This window comes from Vicugna pacos, chromosome 9 (genome assembly GCF_048564905.1).
Source record: "Vicugna pacos chromosome 9, VicPac4, whole genome shotgun sequence".
In the NCBI taxonomy this organism is placed as follows: domain Eukaryota; kingdom Metazoa; phylum Chordata; class Mammalia; order Artiodactyla; family Camelidae; genus Vicugna; species Vicugna pacos.
In genome coordinates this window covers 44,191,615-44,207,155 of record NC_132995.1, presented here as the reverse complement: position 1 = coordinate 44,207,155, position 15,541 = coordinate 44,191,615, and the positions used below count along the sequence as shown (strand labels likewise).

At 41.9% G+C, this 15,541-nt stretch overlaps 1 protein-coding gene across 7 annotated transcripts in view; it reads right to left on the bottom strand.

Moving 5' to 3' along the window:
* PMFBP1 (polyamine modulated factor 1 binding protein 1) overlaps positions 1–10,271 on the bottom strand; it is a 58,058-nt gene extending 47,787 nt beyond the window's left edge. For 3 of the 7 annotated variants that reach the window (XR_012075747.1, XR_012075748.1, XM_072967647.1), the window contains exons 1-3: positions 8,426–8,549; positions 7,587–7,658; positions 2,086–2,241 (exon numbers count right to left, since the gene is read on the bottom strand). Coding sequence is in view for 5 of the 7 variants with exons in the window: in XM_072967647.1 (XP_072823748.1) it covers positions 2,086–2,241; positions 7,587–7,637 (207 nt within the window). In the remaining 2 variants the exon portion in view is untranslated. Of the gene's footprint in view, positions 1–2,085; positions 2,242–7,586; positions 7,659–8,425; positions 8,550–8,642; positions 8,746–8,931; positions 9,167–10,187 lie in introns of those variants that run through there. The other 4 variants (XM_072967650.1, XM_072967649.1, XM_072967651.1 and 1 more) reach the window with 4 other exon arrangements.
* Positions 10,272–15,541: the final 5,270 nt, after the last annotated feature.

Genomic DNA, 15,541 nt, shown 5'->3' with positions numbered 1-15,541 from the left:
GGGCTGGCACTAAAGAGAGAGTGCCCCATACAGTTTGCCTCCGAGGCACCTCATTGCTTTACCCTAGTCCCACTTCTCTCTGTTCTTGGGTTTTGGAGCATAATGTATTCTCCATTTACAAGCTCACCCACAGTGTGCCTGCCACTCCTTTAGTTACACATTACATCTGATGTAATATTTACATTTCTTTACATAACTGTGGTTCCTGAACTATGATCTCTTGCATATTTCTCCAGCTCCTTATTAGATAGTAGTCAAAATTTCAGAAAGTCTTGGATTTCCCCTTTGTTCTCATGTTACATTTCCTTGTAGAAGGCAGATCTTGAAGGGATTTTTCTGAGTGGATGAGTGTAAGTCTACATCTAATTGTGTATTTGTATGCGTAGTCTGCAATTTAAATTCTGCAGTAAGTGCTGGGGGAGGGGAAAGAGCCCATTTTAAAGCTTGTTTCAAGCTGTTAGACCTTCTTCTGGGCAATTAGAATAATAAAATGCAACTTAATACTTTTCTTCTTCCAAGTTGCCAGATACATTTATAAGCCACATGGCTTTCCCTGACTGGAGGAATAAATAAACTTGCAACAGCAATGGTGAAAATATCTTAAAATGTTGATGTTTAGAAAGAAGTAAATTATGATAATATTCTTCCTGGGATCTATTTAGGAAAACCAGTGGATTTTTCTGTGTTTGTGAGTTCCTGGGGAAGGGACAACAGTACTTAGTAAGGTAAGGAAGAACTGCTTTGTTGGTAGCATTTTTAGGGCATCGTAGAGGAACAATTTCTGGTTTCTCTGGGGAGGTGGTAAGTCCTCAGAGAACTCTTACAGACACAATTTAGAGAGACCAGATCCTTGACTGCAAACATTGAAGATGACGGTGGTTGCTTACACAGCAGCTAAGAGGCTAAGTTGGAGGTCTAGCAACAGGCCTGTGCAACCAGTACCTGCCTTATGTTTGCCAAGAACTCAAGTCCCTAAGTGGATATGAAGACTGAAAGTTCTTAGAAGCCCGAAGTGTTTAGAGAGCCATGGGAAAATATCTTTCAGCTGGCTCCCCAGCTTCTATGGATAAATTTAGAGACTGGTGTAAAGAGCTTAGTGCTACAGAGACAACCTCTGGGTGAAATGAAGTTGCCTCAGCTGATGATGTACCTAGGCTTTGGGTAAGTATTAGTTCAAAATCACAATCTCAAGAAAGATGATGATGCCAGAAAGTCCTCCTGTTCACACATGCTCAGGACAAGTGTTCCTGAGTGTCTTGGCTTGTGCACCTCCGAAGCAAGTCCTATGAAAAGGAACCAAGTGCCAAGTAGAAGTTTATGTGGGAGGTGACCTTAGGAAACTTAGATACGGGAGTGGGGCAGTGAACACAGCAGGGAAGGAAGCCGTGAAACTAGGTACCAACCTAGTTGCTGCTTTGGGCAACTGGCGCTGGATCCCACTGAGGGGCGCTGGGTCCCATTGAGGAGCTCTGGGACAGAGGAAAGAGCATGCCTGGAATTATCTCAAGGGAGATAGGTTAATCAATCACTTCCCCATCAGTCTTTGGTTGAGGGCTGCTTCTAGGGGCATTAGCTCTTCTGCACTTCAGCTTGTCCTGTGATTGGGTTCCTGCATCCAGAAGAAAAGCTTGTAGACAGAGAGCCTCAGGTGTGGCAATAAAGAGCTCCTGCTGCACTGATGGGATGTGACACCTCAGAGCAGGTGGGATGGTTGTTACTTTCATGGTTGACTTAGAAATGTATCTCTAAAATCCATTAGGAGATGCTACTCTCTTTATATAACTATGATCTTGTCTTTTCAGGGCAATGGATCTCAGGTGCTACAAATCCAAGTATGAAGGGGCAGATAAGGAAAAGACAGAGGCTCAGATGTAGATGAACTTGGAGATGGCTAGACTGAAAAATCTTGAGGGCAGGAATAGTGTTTTCGTGTGTGTGTGTATGTGTATGTGTGTGTGTGTGTGTGTGTGCTTAATTCTCTCTCATTGCTTGCTCAATAAATTCTCTGGAATGGCAGTGAAAGAACTTTCTATTACTGTTCCTGCTCAAGGGGCAGAGGTGGGAAGCAGGTGCTGAATTTCTTACGTGGCTGCTGTTCATCATCGCGTCCTCCGCACAAAGCTGATTCTCCTGCAAGGCCTTCCCCTGTCTCTTGCAGACATTGTGTAGATTCTTGATGTCAGCTTGCAGGCTCAAGAGCTTGCTGCTCAGGCTGCTCACTTCTCTGTCTCTCTCTCCCGCCTCAGCAGTCAGGAAAACAAACGCATCAATTATGAACTATCAAGTAAATGCTTACTTTCGTTCCCTGATTGACAGAGACTAAATTTGCTGGAAATTTGTCCATCAACCCTTAGCTGTTATTACTCATCCCATGTAACGTTTACGTAGTATCCATTTGCAAGGTGTCTGAGTGCTCTGCATTATTCAATTACTTATTTACATTAATTAATCTTCACCCACTGCTGTGGGTGCATCAGAGACACTTCCTCTGCTTTTCAAGAGGAAATCAGTGCCTAGGATAATTTCAGGCACCTAGTGGACTGTCGATAAATATTAATGGTTCTACCATTGATGAAATGAACATAGTGAGACGTCAAATGAACTTGTCAAGACTATAGTGAATCAGTGATGGAGAGTTGATGTGGCTTCTGAAAAGTCTCTTAACTTTCCCTTCCTCATTTGTAAACCTAGTGCTTTTCTTTGGAGATGTACACCAATGGGGAATGAAAGTAAAATCCCTGGCTGGTTGCATAAGATCCCTGTCTTTGATTATGAGTGAAAAAGATTAGCTAATTATTACTAGGAAATTAGTGCTCAAGATCCAAATGGAGAGTGTACAGCATAGCCACTTGGGTGGGGTTGGGGGTGCAGAACTGTGGGAAAAGGGTGGGTGCTCCATCACACCAGGATGCCATCTTCCATTCCCAGTGTTATGGGTGGCAATGGTGTGAAAAGAAATTAGGAAGAAGCCCTCTGTGAACCTGTCCAGTGCTTTAGTCCTAGCACTGTGCAGCCTTTTTGTAACACTCTTAAGGACAGGCCCTGCCACCTCTTTCACATGTTTTATATGTTGGAACCAAGGCTGGTTCTTTTATAGTAGGTGCCTGTCTTATGTTAAGTTACCCAGAGGAGGCTCACAGGTGAGGATTCATGGCATCTATCAAACAGTCCCGAGAGAAAGCAGCAAGGAGGTCGGGGAAGCAGGACAGGGAAGGGGCAGCATAAGCAAGGGCACAATTTCAAAGTTTTGTGGGCAGTGGCTTCAGCCTAATCCCATGGGAAGCTCCAGAGTGTAAGTTACACTTCAGCGTCTGCCCTGATTGGATGCAATGAAAGCTGGATTGTCAGACTCAGCATCAGACAATGGCTAAGGGCTGCCCCATGGGACGTAAGCTCCCAAGGACTTCCTGCTCTCTGCTCTTATGAGCAAAGTGACCCCAATAGCCCAAGGACAATTCTAAGAGAGTTGTAGGTGCAAAAGCACACAGACACCATGAGTGCACAGAGATGGTAAAGTGATGCAAGGGACAGTGCCCAAGGTCCCATAGCTGTTAGCAGTAGAATGAGGAGAGTTCTGCTCTCCCGACCATGTAGCCGGTGCTCTGCCACTGTATCCCACTGATTGTGCTGGCTTCTTAAATATGTGAGCTACATAACAGACATGCCCAGGGGAGCTGGAGACCTGATATGGACATCGTAAATCAAGCCTTACTGGACAGGTCAGTTTAAGAGATCTGCACAAGGCTAAGGGGGGCCAGAGGATAACCATGAGAATCGGACACCGCAATGTCAGAGTATTCGGAATTCAGAAGGTTTCCCAGAAGTGCTGCTGTCTCAGCTGATTTATTCCTTCATTTCCATTTAGTACCTGGATTTTTTTTTTACCACTTTACAGTTTAATTAGGTTAACGGCATGGCTCTGTCATTAAAAGGATTTCATTATCTCAAAACTCTCCCTCTTCCTCTCTTGCTCCTGTCCCTTGTTCTTCACTTTCAGAAAAATAACAGTGGATGTCAGCTGCCCCAAGCACGTAATTACCATTAAGACAATTACCAGGGACTCTCTTAAGAGAATATGTGAAGAGTGGCTTAAAAAGAAATGGCGTACAGGCACTGTTCTCTAACGAGAAAACAAAATCCTTGACCTGACAAGCAGCAGCCATTTGGTCCTAGTGCTTTATGGAGCAATTTTGTCATGGCTGCCATACTGGGAATAGGGGATGGAGACTAACTGGGGAGTAGGGCCCTAGGGATCCCCTCCCCTCTTGCCACAGGATTATCTTTCTTTGGCATCTATGAGCAGATTTGGTAACAATACTTTGCCTGCTGTACGGAAGTGACAAACGCCCTCTACTCCTGCCTTGATGCTGAATATATGCATCCTAAGGTGAGGACCATGTCACCGGATTGTTGCGTATGGAGCCTGGCACACTAAGGACTCATTAACAAAGTACCAGTGATACACAACTTGAGCCTCTTATTTTAAAAGCTAAATGCCCTCTTTCTCAGGAAAATTAGCATGCCCCCCAGTCCTGCCAGTTTTAGATGTCCTCTGAGCAGACGGCCTGCTAGCACAATTCTGTTGTACCACCAGGACTTCAGAATTGGGTCTTTAATGTAGATAATCTCATTTAATTTGGACATTAGCATTGACTCAGAGTCTCTGAGGCAATTTCTTTGTTCATAAAACAAGAGGTTTGGAATAAATAATCCTTTCTTTGAGGATGCTCTAAACCAGCTGAATAACAAATGTATTTTGCTGGATGCCAAATGAAATTTGCTTTTGAAATCAAAACCTAACCATTCACTTCTAAAGGCCAAATTATACAAAGGGTTTTGATTCATCAGACAAGAAGTGAAAATGCTGGAGCGTAATAAGGTGATTTCCATAAACCATGTATTATGTTTTACTGTAGGTCGTTGTAAGAAGAGGCTGTGCCCACCTTAGAACTCTAGAAAGGCAAGTGATTCTGAGGTTCCAGTAAACCTAATTTCTTGCTAATATCTTGCACAGAAGTCACAGTATACTATTTCAAATCCTATCTACTTTATGAAGGTTCAATTCCAGGTAGATGCCTTTTGAGTATCAATACGCAGTAGAAACTGATTTAATCTGACATTTCATCAATCAAAGTTCTGTAACCAGTACTGGGGCGTGAGATGAACTCAGAGTCATAAGGCTGACCCCTCAGGCACTATCTGATCCTGTCCTAGATCTGAAGTCATTAACAGTGGCCGAAATCAGAAGCCTCCACTGCTAGGTGAGTTTCACTTACATAAGCCATGCACTTAGATACAGGCAGACTGCAAAGATACTGTGGTTTGGTTCCAGACCAGCACGATAAAGCAAACATCACAATAAAGCAAGTCACACAAATATTTTGGTTTCCCAGTGCATACAGAAGTTGTGTTTATACTATACTATAGTCTATTAAGTTTGCAATAGCACTGTATCTTAAAAACTATATAAATAATTAAAAAATACCTTATTGCTAAAAAATGATAAGCATCATCTGAGCCTTCAGCAAGTCACAATCTTTTTGCAAAAAGGACATCAAAGATCACTGATCATAGATCACCATAACAAATATAATAATAATGAAAAAGTTTGCAATATTGCTGGAATTACACAGAGGCACGAAGTGTGCAAACGGTATTGGAAAAATGGTGTCGATAGACTAGTGTGACATAGGGTTTCTACAAAACTTCAATTTGTAAAAAATGCAGTATCTGCAGAGTGCAATAGGATAAATCTCCATAAAATGAGGTATGCCTGTACCTAGTTTTGCTTAGATGGAGTTAAAACCTGGTCACTTTGTCTGAAGGCATGTGACATTTTCAGTAGCTACCAACCACAGGCAAAACAGTGAGTGCTGACGCTGCAGTTGCAACCATACTCATGGTACTTACTGGAAAATAGATTATTTACTGCAGCAAATTTTCTGTATTGATTAAATGGGTTTTTTTTTTTCCAAAGAGCATACCTTCTTGAACATATATTTCAAAAGTTGGGAAGGAATTTTGCTCTAGGTTTCAAAGTATTGACAGATAGTCTCATGCTTCTTGGGGGAAGCTGATATTAAACCGCAGCTTGTGATTCACAAATGTTCTCAGATCCCAGGGACATTACAAAGATTCAAGATGGCAGCATTTCTAGGGATTTGGCACTTGAATAAGCAAGCTTGGGTGGCAGTTTCCAGAGTAACCCTGGAGTCAACCAACAATACCATAAAGGTCATCATCTTTGGGAAATTATCTTCTTTGTGAGGATAAGAACAAATCTTTAATAAACAATGGAAAACCACTGTTAACCACCACTACCATTCAAAATATATCAGTTTATAGTGAGAGTTATGTTTTAAAAAAGCATCAAACCTTAAAAATTAACATTGCTTCAGGAATTTTCACATTTTGTTTGTGTAATAATAGAATTTACAATTATCTACAGTAATTTCAAACATTGCTATTGACATTACTAACTTGATTCCTGAGTTTACTTTTTCGTGTATAAAACATTGCGGCCTTTGATTACTTACAATGGGAATTAATGGGCACTTATACAAGGTTTTGCCGGTAGGCAAAAATTTTGGAGCCAATTATGTTCATAGAGTGAAGAATGAGTATCTTTTATTGTGTTCTAAATTCTTTAAAAATTGGCACACCATGTAAGTAGATGGCTGAGGATACACATGGTATACAGCAGAGGTCTGCCACAAATGGCATATGGGCCAATTTTGGCTGTCACTTGGGCAGGTGCCATACCCTTTTCTCCACCATATCCTTGGAGAAGTTATTTCACTAGAAAGTAAGCTCCACAGGGACAAGGATCTTTGTCTATTCAGTTCGCTGCTATGTCCTCAGGCCCCAGAACAATGCCAGGCCCATTGAAGGTGCCTCAAAGATAACAGCTGAAGGAAGGAATACCCTTCTAAAAAATCCACACCAGATCCTTGTTCTCTGCAAAACTTGCAGCGAATCCCGAATGGCTCCCTCAAATAATCCAGCAGGAAAGAAGTTGAAATACTTCTTTTAGAAGCTGCTCACCTCTTGGTAGGAGATCTGTTAAAAAGCCTACTTCACATGGGACAACCCTAAACTAACCAAAACATCTTCCTTACATCCTTTCTGGAACAAGACAGGGAACACATAACCACAGCTTGACCAAAATGTTAGACTCATCAGAGCACTCTATTTCCATATCATTTCAGATAAAGAGGGAATTTTTGCCATAATATTTAATATTTATTAAGTGCTTCTTAAGTCCCGAGCGCTGTTGTTTTACATGCAGTATCTTACTTAATCCTCACAGCAAGCCTTTGAAATAGGTGCTCGTAATTCATATTTTCTAGGTAAGGCAAAGGAAGCTCAGAGAGATAAAGTAACATGCCCAGTGTCCACTGCTATTAGATGTGGACCCAGACCTACCTAGCTCAAATCTGGGCTCTTAAACGTTATGCTCTACTGCTCACCTCTCTCTGTGATATTTTGAGATGCTTATTACTGGAATTTTGAATCATGAAATTTGAAAAAAAGTTCCTTGTAACAAAGGTTTAACTCCATGTATGTAGAGGAGTCAGGAGACTTACCTCGTCTTTCATTTCCTTGGCACCTCTCAATTCTCCTTTAAGCTTTAGCATTTTCTGAACTTTGTTATAAACCTGAAACAATCCAAGAATTTAAGATGGAAAAAGTATAAATGAATCTGGCTCTTTAAAGCTTTTCCCACCTGGATGTGTGCTCTCTGCAGGGAGTCTGGAAAATACCTACTTGCCTACCCATCTGTTTGTGTTTTCAAAAGTGTGTTAAAGACTTCGCCAGGAAGATAGGACCGTGGTTTTACATCTTTTCCAAAAAACCACCACTTGGTAGCCTAAATAGTTTCTGAACTCAACCTTCTTGGAAAGCAAAAGGTCTGAAATGATCTTACTTTCTAGATTTCTAAGTGTTTTATGTCTCAATTACGGTTAACATTATGTAATAATTAGGAACCAGATGGCATGTGCACACCAACTTCATTCTCATGATAACCCTGGAAGGTAGATACAATTACTCCTCCCATTTTACAGAGGAGGACACTGAAGCCTAGAGGGGCTAAGTGACTTACCCAACATCAGGCAGGCTCTCTTATTACTCCACAGGGAGCTTCCATTAATTTTTAACTGTTAACTTGGAAATATCTGATAATGTGATATTTTTGCAGCATCAAGTTACTATAATTTCTGGTGCTTGTAAAGTTAGCAAACTTGTAAAGTGCTAAGAACTATCTAAATAAAAAGCCTCAAGGAAAACCAAAGATTTTTGCACATGTATGTCTATACGTATAGGGTGATACAGTTGAGGTCATAATGCAGTGCACTTACTAAAATAATTTAATTCATTATGTTTTTAACTCTAAGACTAGAGGAAGTTTCCACCACACGCTTACCTGCAGAATAGTTCCAAGAATGAGAAGCTATCAAAATACTCATTCTTTGTAATGAACCACATACCCCACCCCTAATATAAGCCAAGAGGAAGAAAGAATGCTGGTGAGAATTTGGAATGTTTTATGGGGTTGTATTCTGAGGTCCTGCATTGTTTACCCTCTGACGTCTTCATGCACAGAGATGCATCATGGGAATGGTGATGTAGCTCAGGCTTACCCAGTAAGGAGAGGCTAGGTGATGCGGCAACAAACAATCCGCAAATCTCACTGGCTTAAAACCATGAAGGTTTATTTTTCACTTGTGCTATGTGTCCTTTATGAGTCAGCTGGGGCGCTGCTCTTCATTGTCCTCAGCTAGTAGAACCTCTATCATCCAGTGTGTTGCCTGTTGCCATGGCAGCAGAAAGGGAACTAGGTGAATCACATACAGGTTCTTAAAGTGGAAGTGACACACTTCACTTCTGTTCATATTTCATTGGCCAAAACAACTCATAAGCTATGCCTACCTACTTCCTTTATCCCCAAAAGGAAATATTGGTGAACATTACAGATGCCTTCCATGCAAGTTGTCTTGGCTGGTTGAGCTGCTGTAATAAAATATCACAGACTACATATCTTACGAACAGCAGAACATTTTTTCTCACAGTTCCAGGGGTTGCAAAGTCCACAGTCAAGGTGCCAGTGGATTAGGTGTTTGGTGAGGATCTGTTTTGGAGATGGCTGTTTCTTTTCTGCTGTAACTTCACATGGCGGAAGGGGCAAGGGAGAGCTCTGGGGTCTCTTTTATGAGGGCACTAATCCCATTCATGACGAATGACCATCCACATGACCTAATCACCTCCCAGAGGCCCCACCTTCTAATACCATCACCTTGGTGGTTAGCATTTCAACACATGAATTTTGAGGGGACACAAACATTTACTCTACAGCATTAGGCAAATGAGAGGATTAAGAACAGTGTGGCATAAGAGAACACTGACTAGAGCTCTAGGCTGGAAAGCTGCTAAACCTGGTTCAGTACCTAAGTCAAGGAGTAACTCTGGAAAAGTACTCATCTCTCCAAGCCTTTGTTTCTTCCTCTGTACACTGGGGAGTTGTACTCAATGACCATTGTCTTTCCCAGCTCTGGTTCAGTGTGCTACCTTAAAAGACATTCTTCTTTAATAGGAACCCTGAACTCAGCCCAAGCATCACATGAAAGGTAGAATGGAATAAACATATCCTTGAGAATAATATTCCTCTACAGGCAGACCTACTGGATAGTCAGGAGACGATTCTTACATCACGTGAAATCTTGTCCCAAAGACAGAAAAATGGTTGTCTAGACTGTGAGAGTTTCACCCACTATAGAGTTACACAGCTACCACTGCAAGAGCCAAGAGCATTTGGAAGGAAAAGTGGCAGGCACAGGCTCTCATATTTGCATGAAAATATATTCGACTTTACTAAGTAAAATAAGTCAAAGGAAAAATAGAGAGCTGAATTGTGTTCCATGAAGGAGACACGGGAATCCTGTGAGTTATTAACAACAGCAGTAGGCAGTTTGGAAGTGTTTATGATGGAAAAAAGGAAAGGGTTTTATGATAAATTTTCGAAGCATTTGACAGTAATGTTTGCCAGATGGATAAAGAAGAGTGCTTTGAGGGAGCCTCAAATGCTTTATAAAATGATCACGGGAACCTTCACAATGCTCTCTGAGGAGTCTGGCTGGACGAATATTTTGTAGAGGAGAGAACTCATCACTGAGGGAGGGGCTCCCTACCTGATCCGTGGATACTGGTCTCTGGGCCCAGGACTTGAATGTCTTCTCTCTTCTCAAACCCTAATTCTGCATCTTCTATGCTGCTGTCTCCTCCATCTTTTTTGAGACCTTCACTTCCTTGGGCCTCCTGTTCTCCATCAGCATCTCCAATTCTGTTGCATCTGCCCAGGGAACTGCTCTTTTTGAATTTAAAAGTTCTGCCATCTGCTTTTCCAACAGGCTTTTTCTTGGTGACGACTGTGCTCAGAAAGAAAGAAAAAACAATTGCAGTGAAAACAAAAACTTGGTCAGAGGATCCAGAGAGGTTCTCTGCCGCTCAGGTTAGCTTCAGCTTCTACACAGAGCACCTTGAAGATTCCCAAGAAACACCTAACACTGCACATTACATGGGTGACAACTGTAGCAGGTATGAACTCAGGTGTGCAAAGAAAAGGCAGCTATTTTTCTTTTACTCAATCTCTTTGTTGAGTCCCATTTCCACCAAATGGCAGACTCTTAATTATTTCTGAGAAATCGCCATCATTTTTAGGTTAAAAATGAATCAGTTTATGATTCCTTCTACCTATTTAAGGTCTCTCCAGAGTGTGCTTAAGTTCTGGGGTCCTAGGTTGCATCCTGGCATTAGGGGTGGCTTCTGGTCCATGGTCATGGTCTTCTCTCCCAGCTGGGTGTACTTGGCTGTCTGTGTCCTGGTCATCAGGCTGCATAGACTGCATCTTCCTCTTACTGCAAGCTTTGGGTCTGCTGACTCTCTTTCATCTTCTGAGGAAGTCCTAATGCAGAAAGAGAGAGGGACACACATGTGAGATTGGTCTCAGGCCCTTTCCTCTCAGACCTACTCCACCATCATCCTACCTACCATCATTTCCACCGTTCTCTAGAAAGGCGTTGAGAGGAAGGGGGCACTTTTTTGTCTCCCATTTTTGGTATTGGTCAAAAGTCCTTTCTGCTCCTGGATTGCTAAATCTATCTGGGGTTCTATCTTTTCCCCACTTTTGCCCATTTCATTGATCTCAGGTCTAATTTTCTTACTTAAACTCAAATTCCCCTCTTTTTCCTCTTTCTTAACTCAGAGAGTCTGTTTATTTTTTAGGAGAGGAAGGAAAAAGGTCCAAGTGAACAAGTTCAAAGAAACACAGGTTGAGTAGGACAGAATGGGAAACACATGTTAGTACTTTATACACCATCTACCCATATTAGATTACACAAATGCCATAATCACAGATTACTGATGCTGGCTCTCCTCCCAAGGAACTGGTAACTGCTTGGTTATCTGGATGGACTACTGGTCTTAGAGCAACACAGTCTGTTTCTTTTTGTTTCTAGGTTTTCATGGAAGAGAGGCTATTTAGTTTAAAGTTAAAGCTATCCGTGGGGGTTAACCAAAACTAACAGGTTTATCTACACTTAGCCATAAGTCTTTCCTTCCCTTTTGCTAGGTTTTAGATTTTTCTCCAATGTTCCACCTCTTACCAGTGAAAAAAGGGTGATGAATCCTACGGCTCTTAATTATTGGAATGATGAAAGGATGTCTGATGTTTCCTCTATTCTTAAAAATATGTGAGCACCTTGAATTGATAGGATGCTCCTTGTACAATAAATTACTTCTGCCCAGAATGCATGGTCAGAGCCATACTGTGCGGAGGCCTGACATGAGTCTACTTCTTTGGATACAAACCTGGTTCAAAAAGAAAAAAATCCCTGGTCATGTAGTACATCTATGATAGGGGGAGTGGCAGGACGAGATGATGCTGGAGATGGTTTTGGGGTTCAGCACCATAATTTAGTGGTAGGAACTTGACACCAAGGTCACTGACTCAGTCATAGTCCAACCCCAGGACTGAGGCTCCTCTGGAGAGGAAGCACGGCTAGTTGGGTCTTCCCAGAAGGAGACTTTGGAATGGCAGAAGAAATGAGGGCCCAGAAGGAACAAAAGAAGGGGTCCCAGGATTGATCAGACTCACTGCTGCAGGTGAAAATCTCTCCTCATGGCTATCTCTTTTGGAACTTTTCACAGAAGCTGTCAGTTGCCTATTTTCATATCCATACTTTTAATCTTCCATAGTAACAGAGCCATAATTTTATTGGAGTGTCTAGGTACTCATCCAAAAGACTACCTACCCCAGCCTCTCTTGTAGCTAAGAATGGCTATATGTCTAAGTTTTGGCCAGTGAGATGTAAGGCGAAATATTGTGGGAACTTCCAAGAAATCTTAAGGAGTAGTGCATAGCTCTTTGTCCTTCTTCCTTCCTGATTGCTTGGAATGCTGATTTAGTGGTTCCAGAAACCATTCAGAACACGAGGTGATGTTCATAGAGACAGAACTTATGTCCCTGATGGTATGGAACTACCATGCCAGCCCTGGACAGAGAGAGCAATTTCTATCTTAAGTGATTTCTATCTTAAGTGACTACTGTTTTGAATTTTTTTCTGTTTTATGCAGCTAAATCTAATGCAAATGGATAAAGTGCCCTTAATTACATTCCTCTCAAAGAGCCTTCTCTAAAACACACCCTCCATTTCTAGCACCTCCACCAGCTGCTTCTGCTACACATGTTGGAACCTATGTTTCATTGTGGACCAACTCTTTGACCTTATGAACATTTTTTTTTCAAATGCCCATTTTCTTCCGTAACTTGATTAGGTTCTCTCTTGATACATCAGCTCTTTGCTTTCACTCTGCCTCTTTCTCCACTTGTATGGAACAGGGAGATCAAGGATGGGGAAGAGAGCAACATACTTAGTCCTCCTGCTGCCACCACCATTATTCCTATACCATGTAGTAAAATTTCCTCTTTCAAAGTACACACTGCATCTAATGTTGATTGCCATTGAGATGAACTGACAGGGTGAAAACTCTCCCACCTGGTTGCTCAATATCTGTCTTTTAAAAAATGAGATATCTTCTTTCTGCCTGTCCAAAAACATACACTTTTAAGACCAAACTCAATAGCCATTTCTGTCATCTTCCCTCCAGCCACAAGCACTATTAACACTTGTATGGCAGCTACTGTATGTCAGACACTGTTCTAAACATAAAATAACATTAATCCTCATAGCAGCCTTGCCAGGTAGGTAACCCCTCACACTCCTACAGCACTTTATTTGTCTTTTAACACAACACAGTCTGCTTTTATTATGGCTATTTGTGATTTGCTTTGTCTCTCCACAAAGATAGCAGTGATCCACTATGTGAAAAAAGGAACATACATATCTTTTTGAAATAATTTTAGATTTCTGGAAAAGTTGCAAGTATAGTACAGAGACTTCCTATATACCCTTTCCTCGGCTTCCCCAATGTTAGCATCATACATAAATATCAGTATGTCTATTATGACAAGATGTTAACCTTGTCACTTGGTTATTCTAGTGTCTACCAAGTTACTATTTTCCCCGTTATAAATAATAAAAAATTCATAGCATCTGCTTCTTGAGTTGACCTCTGCTGCTTTCTTCCTGATACTGTGCAATGAGACTCTTGTCTTGAAGAAGGATTTTCCAAATTCCTTCTCTGCCCATGTTAGCCCCTCCACCTTCTTCCAGGTTTCAAAGGGTTCAAAGGCCTTTTGCAGATGTTTTGATCAAGTGGCATGTGCCTGGGTGCCTGCTCTCCAGCAGGAGAGGGGTTAAATACTTTCGGAGAACTTCAGCACTGAACTGCCAAGTCTCTTAGGTTCAGCTCAGCAATCAAACTGCATAACCTAATAGAGCCCCTGGTGCTACGGGAAACACAAGACACTGATTTATATTTTAATATCAGTAATTTCCACAAGAGCAACATTTCTGAGTGTCATTTTACAATTTCTGTCAAATGCCAGCTCAGTTTTTCTTAATTCTGTTTATTTTGTCTGAATTTGCAACCTCATCGGCAATGCAGATTCTTGGCTCCCGGGAGAGAAGAACATTTCCATCTTTTTCTGGAATGGGAGGGATGGAGATAGGGGCAGAAATGGGCTTATGAAATAATTGGAAATGTAAATAAAGTATTGTTTATTAAGAATGATGATGAAGTAATTTTAGTTTAAAAAGGAGGGGCAACACTGAACAAACTTTGCAAAAAAAGTGACAAACAAAAGAGGTGTCTGGGATCCAAACTGGAGTCTTTCCTCCCAGAATGGAGAACTGTTCTGTACAGTGCAAAACTGAGAAAAGGGAACCAGGGTGGGGAATACTTGGCATGTGTACTGTAAGACCATTGCTATGGCCATTAGCCCTATAGCAGGTTGTAAAGGTCTTTAAGGATCAAAGGTGCACAGCTGTATAAATGCCAGATGTTGCCATTAGGAAGAAGGAGCCTGGTTCTCTCCTGTACTCTTTGAACATCTAATAAGAGTAAGAACAAAGCTGGTGCTGTTGGCACCAAACCACATTGACTCAGTGTGCTCAGGGCCAAGTGTGCTTCCTGAGGCCCTTACATGCCCACTAATTCACTGTGGACCTGTGCAGCTCCAGTTTCTGCATTGGTGCTTTCCTGGACAGTTCATGGACCATCTTCTGGAATAGCTCAACTTAATGCTCTTCTTTGAAGCCTAAAATTTAGCTTCAGCTGGAGAGTGTCTCTCCTTTGGCTATAACATAAAGCCAGCCAAGACTCAGAAGTGAGGCCTCTGTACCCTGGTGAAGCTTCTTGTGTGACTACTCTGGCCTTTCCCAAGTGGGAATGTCATTAGTCTCCATAATCCTTCTTTTCTCCAAAGCCACAGGCCCATTAGGTCACAGCGAGCCCAAAGCCAGTTGCTCTGCCTCCGGTTGCCGTTAAGATCTAGTGCTTTTCACCAGCATCCTTCAGCTCCATACACTCTAAATCCAACATCATGTCTCATTGCCAAACCTCCGGCAGAAGCCGTGTTGAGTTTCTCAGTGGAGCTATCGACCACATTGACTGAAGCCGCAGTAACGTGTTTCTCCCCGTCCAAAAGGGTAAAAATAACAGGAACAAGTTGTCGGAAATGAAATTTCAATTCATCCACGCCCTTTCTACACTTCTGCTGCGACTCCCAAGCAGGGATCAATAGTGTTTAGACAGCCAAGGAGATTTTTTCCCCTCTTAAAGCACCAGATCAATAGTAAAAAAAAAAAAAAAAAAAAAATCCTCCAGCCCTCTGTATGTGTTGTAGTAAATGTGAACAAATCAGAGGCCTTCGGCTAAATGGATTGACTGAAGGCAGCAGCAGTCCGGAGCTTTGTAACTAAGAGCGCATCAACCGCGCAGGTGGTGATGAGGGAGGAAAGCCGCCAGGCCTGGTGAACCCCAGTGCTCCCTCAGTTCCTGCAACAAGGAAGCTTCAAAGGGAATTTCTGTCCCCAAAATGGAGGGAGAAAAATAAAAAGATTCCTGTGAATTGCAGCATGTG